The sequence below is a fragment of the Centrocercus urophasianus genome, unplaced genomic scaffold (genome assembly GCF_019232065.1).
Source record: "Centrocercus urophasianus isolate 14NV4802_14NV808 unplaced genomic scaffold, USGS_Curo_1.0 seq_12, whole genome shotgun sequence".
NCBI classification, from domain to species: domain Eukaryota; kingdom Metazoa; phylum Chordata; class Aves; order Galliformes; family Phasianidae; genus Centrocercus; species Centrocercus urophasianus.
This window is the reverse complement of record NW_024884364.1, coordinates 29,596,254-29,604,287: the sequence shown is the minus strand read 5'-3', so window position 1 is coordinate 29,604,287 and position 8,034 is coordinate 29,596,254. Positions and strand designations below refer to the sequence as shown.

The following is an 8,034-nucleotide window of genomic DNA, read 5'->3' as shown; positions in this document are numbered from 1 at the left end:
CGGGGCTTGGTCCCGACGAAGCTTCTTCTCTCGCTGCCTCCTCGGGGACCGTACCGGACGGGGCTTCCTCTCTCACTGCATCCTCAGGAACCGTCCCGGACGGGGCCGCCTCTTCGGGTTCTGCTCCCACCGCCTTCACCCCCTGTACCACATCCTCGGGGTCCGACCCCGACGGGGCTGTCACTATCACTTCTTCGGGCTCTGCTACCGCCGGGGCCACCGCCGCTTCTTCGGGCTCTGTTCCCACCAGAGCCACTTTCCCCGCCGCCTGCTCTGGCTCTACCCCCGCCGGCGCGGACTCCAGTCCCGCGGCCGCTGCCGGTTCCCTTCCCTCCAGAGCCGCACCGTCCCCATCGGGTCTCGGCAGCTCTGCCTCCTTCTGTTGCCCCGCTCCTTGGCTTTCCGCTACCCCTCCGGGCTCTCCACCACCCTCTTCGCCGGGCACCTCGTTGAGCACGGCGGCCTCCTCTTGCCCACCGGCACCCCCTCCGCCGTCGGAGGACTCATCAGTGGGTTCCTCTCCCCCATCGGGGCACAGCACGGTCTGCGGCTTCCCCACTGCCTCCGCGCCTTCTTCTTCGCCCGCTCCCCGCGGCTCGTCGCTCCCTACCGGCTGACCCGGGCTCTCCGCCATACCGCCTCCCCGGGGCGCCGCCGACACGAGCGCAACCGCAACCACCGTACCGGGATCAGTGCTGGACACCTACGAGCAGCGGGGGAACGGCCGCGCCTGCGCTGCGGGCGGAGGCAGGGAGGGCGGCGAGGGGGAGGCAGGTGCGGTGCTCCTCCTCCTCCCTGCTGCCCCGACGGGTCCTCTCCCTCTGCAGCCAACCTGCCCCGGTAAATCGTTCGTCCCGGGGAAAGCCCGAGCTCGCTTCCCCTCCCCGACCCCATTTCTACCCCCCGGGCTTCTGTCCCGTGGTATCAGCACGAAGCCTTACAGAAGCTGCCGGTTTGGGGAAGGTGGCTGTGGGTTCAGGTTCATCCCCCAGGCTGCCTTCTCTTCCAACTTTCACGCTTGATAATTTCTCTCGTTTATGGAAGTACTTTGCATAAAAATGAGGATCGGTGGGTTCTGGTGTGAGAACCATCTTTACTAGATTTTACTTGTAGGCAAGAGGAAATCATTTAGTAGGAGGTGCAGCCTGCTCCAACCACACTCCCTCAAGTCTAGTGGTGCTGATGGTAGAGAAGCATTCGCTATTTCACAGGTCATAGAACGGCTTTGCTTGGAAGGGACCTTAAAGATCACCTGGTTCCAACCCCAGATTTTTGTGATGGAGAACCAGGCTCCAGTGGCAGCAGATTTGGGTGACAGATTTGGAGCCCAGTGGCATCACAGTCAGATGCTGGAGATCCAGATCCCAGTGATGCCTGAGATCCAAACCCTAATGGCATCATTGAGTTGGGTGATGGATATCCAGACTGTGGAGGCATCACAGAGTCAAGTGATGGAGACCCAAACCCCATTGCCATTCCAAAGCCATGCCACACACCATCCCTATTTGTCCCCTGCTAACAGAAAGTAGTTCCTAGTTTTCTAAGGTGCAGAGGGGGAAGTGGATGGAAAAGTGAGCTGACAAGGGGAAGCAGAAGGTAGAAAAAGCACGCAGTTCAGCACTGTGATGCATGTGTATGTATATAAAACCACTTTGTATGTTTGGATGTGGAAAGAGTGGGCTGAAGATAGATTTTTGAGTGGATGGAAACAGAGAAAGTTCAGCCAACAGGAGACAGGCAACAGTGAAAAATAAATAATTCAGTCAGACAAATACCCACTCTGATAATAATCTGACAGACACTTTCCATAGAAGTTGTGCTTGCCTGGAGTTGCTTTGCTAGTGAGGCAGAAGAACAGGGAGATGCAGCCTGACCTGCTGGGCAGCTGTGGTCATCAGGGATGCTTCTGGACACTTGGCAATGATGGGTTTAGCATTTGGCAATAGCAGTCTTGTAGTTGGACCCATAATTAAGCAATTATTTCACTTCTCTTATGGGTTCTAATATCAGTAGGCTGACACATCTCAGTCACCTCTATTTCTACACAGATAGGGCTAGTTCACTCATCTCAGGTCTTGCTGAAGGGACCATAACAGGTGGCCCAAAGGTTGCACCCCATGTACAGCATTTTACACGTAAGACAGAGCAGAGCTGGAGGCAGCAGAGTAGGCAAGCCATGAGCACTGCCATCCTTTGTGTGTTTCCACAGGTATACACACAGATGCTTTTTTCATTTTGGTGGAGTTAGGACCTGGCAATGCCATGTGATTGGGTCCGTGCTGCCTGCTTTAGCAGCCCACTCTGCTCAACACTCTTCTCTCAATTACTGGGCAATTACTTAACAATTAATCTCTCCCACTTGGTGCTCTTTTACACTGTCTTCAAGCTCTTTACATCCCATCTGTTTCTAACACAGGCCCTCAGCTAATAAATATTATTTCCCTAGTTCAGCTTTGGGAAGGATTACTGCACACCTTCTTCATTTAGAAGCTGAGCGCAGGTAATTAAATATCACATATGTTCGACATTAGTGGGCAGCATGGCGATCCCCTCACAGCCTGCTGGAAGCATGCTGCATCCTGAGGTCCTATCAATTACGCTGCATTCGCTTGGATTATTGTCACTTCCTTTCCTCCCTTCACTGCGTGGGGAATCATGCACTTATCATTTTGCATCCTAAGATAAGGAAAAAATGCCACTTACGTTTTATAGAACCATAGAATGGATTGGGTTGGAAGCAATATTAAAGATCATTTAGTTCCAACCCCTGCCGTGGGCAGGGCTGCCCCCCACCAGCTCAGCTGCCCAGGGCCCCATCCAACCTGGCCTTGAGCACCTCCAGGGATGGGGCACCACAGCTTCTCTGGGCAGCTGTGCAAGCGCCTCACCACCCTCTGAGGAAAGAATTTCCTTCTAACATCTAACCTAAATTTCCCTTCTTTTAGTTTAAAGCCATTCCCCCTTGTCCAATCACTACCAGATCATGTAAAAAGACTGTCTGCCTTCTGTTAATAATCTTCCTTCAAGTACTGAAAGGCTGCAATGAGGTCTCCCTGGAGCCTTCTCTTTTCCAGGCTGAACAAGCCCAGCTCCCTCAGACCTTCCTCACAGGAGAGGTGCTCCAGCCTTCTGATCATCTTCATGCCCTACTTTGGATCCACTCCAACAGCTTCATGTCATTTTTGTGCTGGAGGTCCCAGGCCTGGATGCAGTACTCCAGATGGGGCCCCAGAAGTGCAGAGTAGAAGAGGACAAACAGTGAATTCAGTGGTCAGTAGAAGTGAGCAGACAGGCTGTGGAGACTCCTTCTCTGACGATATTCAAGACTTGCCTGGAGACTCTCCTGTGCAATCTACTGTAGGGAACATTCTTCAGCAGGGGGTTGGACTAGATGATCTCCAGAGGTCCCTTCCAACCCTTATAATCCTATAATTCTGTGATTCAGTGAGACATTCATCATGGTCAGTGTGGACAATCTCCATGTCTGCAAGCCCAAGAGTCCAGCGGAGATCTAGTGAAGTGACATCTCATCCCCAGCTGTACATCTGAAATAGGCTGTGTGACCGTGGCATTAAAGTCCATTTCTCTGCACTGACTGCTGAGAAGTTAGGGGTGACTGGTGCATGGCAACATCTCTCTGCTGCACCCACCTAAACTTATATGCCATTAATCCCCAGGTGATGTCCATCAAGACTGAAGTTTGGGAATGATCAGTGAGCAACATGTGGACTAAAGATTCCTTAGTTTCTCCCCATAGTGTGTTATTTTCATTGCAGCTTGTGGCTTTGCCGAAATTCCCACAAATTATTTGTGGTGTAATACAGTATTTTTATATATTTAGGTTGGATATTATGAAAAATTTCTTCTTGGAAAGAGCGATGAGGCAGTGGCACAGGCTGCCCAAGGAGGTGATGGAGTCACCATCCCCAGAGGCATTCAAGAGCTGCGTGGATGTGGCTCTGAGGGACGTGGGCAGTGGGTATGATGGGGGTAGGCTGGTGGTTGGACCAGGTCATCTTAGAGCTATTTTCCAACCTTAGTGATTCTGTGATTCTGTATATGAATACAGCTGTCTTGCCCTTTGTGATGGAAAAAAAAATATTTTATTGAAATTATGAAAAAGATAAAGCTACAAATGGGGAAATATAGGAGATCTGTGATTTTTCAGCACAATCATAATTCAGATACCTCTTTTCTTTCTGCCCCTGGCTCCTTAAAAGCCTGCCCAGAGGTCAGCATGTCATTCTGCTGCTTTGTGCTTGGCAAGATGCCCCATCCTCTCAAGCCAAATTAAGAGTAGGAGAGACCCTTGAAAATGGCAGTGGTGTGGTGTGCTGGGGGTGCCATCTGTATTTAGAGCTCTGAGCTGCCCGGCACTAAGCAGCTTAGGGTGATCAGCTCTCTCCCAGCTGCTTAGCTGCCTGCGGGGCACCGAGCGGGATCTGTATGTGTGTGGGGGCAGAAGCTACTTTGTGGCACCTGCCCATGCTGTGATTCTGCTTGGGAAACCCCAGCCAAACGTGTTTCACTGAACTCCTCCTCCATCCCCACTTTCCAATGCCTTTCAGCCATGCCCATGCTGTCACTCTTGTACAGTTGCTTAGGACGTGCACACGCCGCTATTTAAAGGACCATCATGACTTATAGGTGATTCAAAAGGATTACTGATATGTTTAAAGCTAAGAGTCTTTGCAAGGATCTGGGTCTTATTAAGTAACTGTGATTTCATTATTGGCATCCTCATCGTTCCTTCCTCTGTTTCTGACATATACTGTGGCATCGAATTTGGGGTGTGAGATTTTGGAAATAAACTGTTCCAGCTTCAGCTGAATTTCTTCTGCTGAAGGCATCTGGAAACTCATTCTTAAATATGAGTTATTTGGGAAAGAAAATGCCCTTATTTGTTTCACTAAGCACCGGGGACATACTGATGCCCAAAACTCAATGAATGAGCTACAGATGGTACTACTATGTTCTCTGTTACAAATGCTACTTTTCTCCCATTGATCCAGTTTATGAAAATGCACATGAAGTCCTAATTAGATTCATCAGAATATTTTCCTATGGGACCTGGAAATAACTCAGAGCTTCTTCTGGATCTCACTGGAAGAGAGATCACATCCAAAATTTCTTGAACTCCTCTGTTATTCTCATTCCTACTATATTAGCCTTTTATTTATTATCTATTTACTCCCTATTTTATCGTGTATGTAGCATCTTGAAATAATTTCCTAAAATACAACCCCTAATCACAGTTCATTTGATCTCATCATGCTCTTTCTTATGTTTTAAATTTTGGTTTATCTTTCGTAGCTCTGAACAGTTCCAGACCCCTCACACCCCCCATGGTAAATAAGATCACTTTCTGTATAGTTTCTGTCTTTAATAGATTTCTTCTTTGCAGATCTCAGAAAACTTTAAAAATTACTAAAGGTTTTAAAGTATTTATAGATTTGGGAATAAACATATAATATTACAAAATGCTCATAAAAATATTACCTAGCTGATATAAGAGTATGTGACATGTGCAATTCAGAAATACATGTATCATGGTCAACGTATGGGAATTTCAGATTTACTGTTACTGTTAAATTATTCAGTGCATTGGAGAAACACATCACAGCCACATGTAGCTCTCTATAATATAATTTACAGCTTTCCCTTCAGAAGAGTTTTCAGAAATATTTTTATATGCTCTAACTAATTACTTCTCATAAAATCAATACAGAATTCTGTGATTTTTCAGCCCTGTAGTGAGAAGAGCGGGTGATCTCCAAAAGGTTTCTTGTGTCCTACTTCTCCAGATGTGGCTCTGGGCAGCCTGGTCTGCTGGTTGGCGACCCTGCACATAGCAGGGGAGTTGAAACTAGATAATCTTTGTGGACCTTTTCAACCCAGGCCGTTCTGTGATTCCATGATTTTTTTGTTTCATCCCAGTTTGGAATTCCCATGGTATCTCTGCAGCTATGAAGACAGTTTTGGAATGTAATACCCTAAAAGCAGTGAGAAAGAGTAGAAATTTTAGAAAAAGGCATTCATGGTCTGCCTTGGGGGAGAATTACAGTTTGTTCTGTATGAGCCCCAGTCCGTTTTTCACTAATACTCATTTTATTTGTATGTGGGTTTTTTCCACAATTTACCTCCTTTTCCTTTTTCCTTTTCCTTTTTCTTTTCTCATTTTCTTTGCCTTTGCGTTGTTTGTTTTTTTTTTTCCTTTTTTTTTCTTTTTCTTTTTAATATTTTCTTCCTTCTTTTTTCCTTTCTTCTTTCTTTTTCTTTTCTCATTTTCTCTCTTTTTTTTTCCCTGGAATTAGGAACAAACCTTACTGTTTCTACTGAAAGCTTTGACACAGTTTTGTTGTTATTGCATTATATTTTTTGTTCCTTTTCAGATGTGCCTTCTTGCAAAACCTATTTGTTCTACAGCACTTGTAAACTAGTTCTGCAGTAAATCAGTAACCAGACTTCTCATTACCAATTGCTCCTGAAATAAATGACTCATTTACCTCTACAATGTATTACTCTTTTCTCCCTAATTTAGGAGATGACTTACCGGAGCACAGTCTGAAAATCAGAAAGAGGTACAGGGTGACCTGCTATGCTGGTATAATGAGGAGCACACCATTGTTAGATCCAGGGTGCACCCAAAGGTGGCAGCGACCTTGGGAGCCCAATTGTGCTGGGCACAGCACAAACATGGCACCTTGCCTTCTAATCAAGGATGGGTGGCACAAAGCGAGTGCAGCGAACCAGGGCAGGAGAGGGAGATAAGCGTGAAAAAGAAGAGATTGTGCTGACAGGCATTCAACACAGCAACTGGTCTGAATCAGTTACGTGGGCTTTGTACATTAGCTGCTGCGTCAAAGACTCCTGAGCAAACCTTACCTTCTGCACCTCAGGCTTGTTCTTTGCCTCCCACAAACATCAAGGTAAAGATACCTCAGCTTCTCTGCAACTATTTATTATTTAACATCCTTTTATTTGTATGTTGCTTCTCTGCCCCGGGATATTTCCTACTCTTCCAAATAGCATCAGTTTTGAAAAACACTCCAGATAATTGTCTCTCCTTCAGGGCCTTCCACACAAATACTATGCAACATGGGACAAGGAGGGCATGGTCTCCTTGCTTGCTTCTTCTCATCACTATGGTTTCAAGACAAAGACAATCGGTCTGCACAAAGTAAAGTAACAACAGATAGTGTGTTGTTACGTCCCCTGGTGCTTAATATCTTCTGGTGAATGCAGTGAACACAACGGCTGTCAGAAATGACTCATTAAGTTCTGTGTTAAAGATGTTTTGCTATGACAGCCTGAGTCATATTTTCAGTCAATGCAGCTGGAAATAGCTCACGTTGATGGCTGATATGATCCAGGCCACAGCAATTCTTTCTATACTGTTGGCTACAAAAACCAAGTATCAATTAGAAAAATGATCTAAAGCAATTTATCTCAGTCAACAATAAATCAGACCCTGTCTAGTGATGTTGCAAGATGCAAGATTGCCCTGGAGGGCCTGGGGAAGGATACCTAAGTGGAATGTGAATGTTCAGAGCACCTGGTTACTGAGGCTTAGTGGCTGTGGTGCCCAGGAGTTGAACTGCAGGCAGTCATGTGGACACAGTACTGTATGGTGTCAGCAGGAGCTTGGCAAGCAGCAGCAACAGCAAGCAGAACTTTGGGGATGATGGTGCACAGAGAAGGAGATGCCTGGGTGCCTGAAGCAAGTCAAGGGAAGGAAAGAAAATGTGCTGAGGAAAAAGAATGTGTCAAGGGTGAGACTACTTTCAACCGCTCCAAGAGGAAAACATGCTATATCTTGAGAGATTTGTAGGACTGGATCTGCTTACCTGAGCAAGAAGAATAGTGAGCAGGGACCCCAACATAAAACACCAAATACTAGGAGAGTATTTTATAACAGCAAAGAAAAACGCCACAAGAACAAATGTATGTGAGAGAGCATCAGGCAAAGTTAAGTTAGAAATTAAACATGCCTCTAACAGCATTTAATATCAGAACAAATTGTTATATGAGATT

At 46.5% G+C, this 8,034-nt stretch overlaps 1 protein-coding gene across 1 annotated transcript in view; it reads right to left on the bottom strand.

Moving 5' to 3' along the window:
• CLIC6 (chloride intracellular channel 6) overlaps positions 1–634 on the bottom strand; it is a 27,527-nt gene extending 26,893 nt beyond the window's left edge. The window contains exon 1 of the mRNA XM_042810346.1: positions 18–634. Coding sequence (XP_042666280.1) covers positions 18–634 — 617 coding nt within the window. The remainder of the gene's footprint in view (positions 1–17) is intronic.
• Positions 635–8,034: the final 7,400 nt, after the last annotated feature.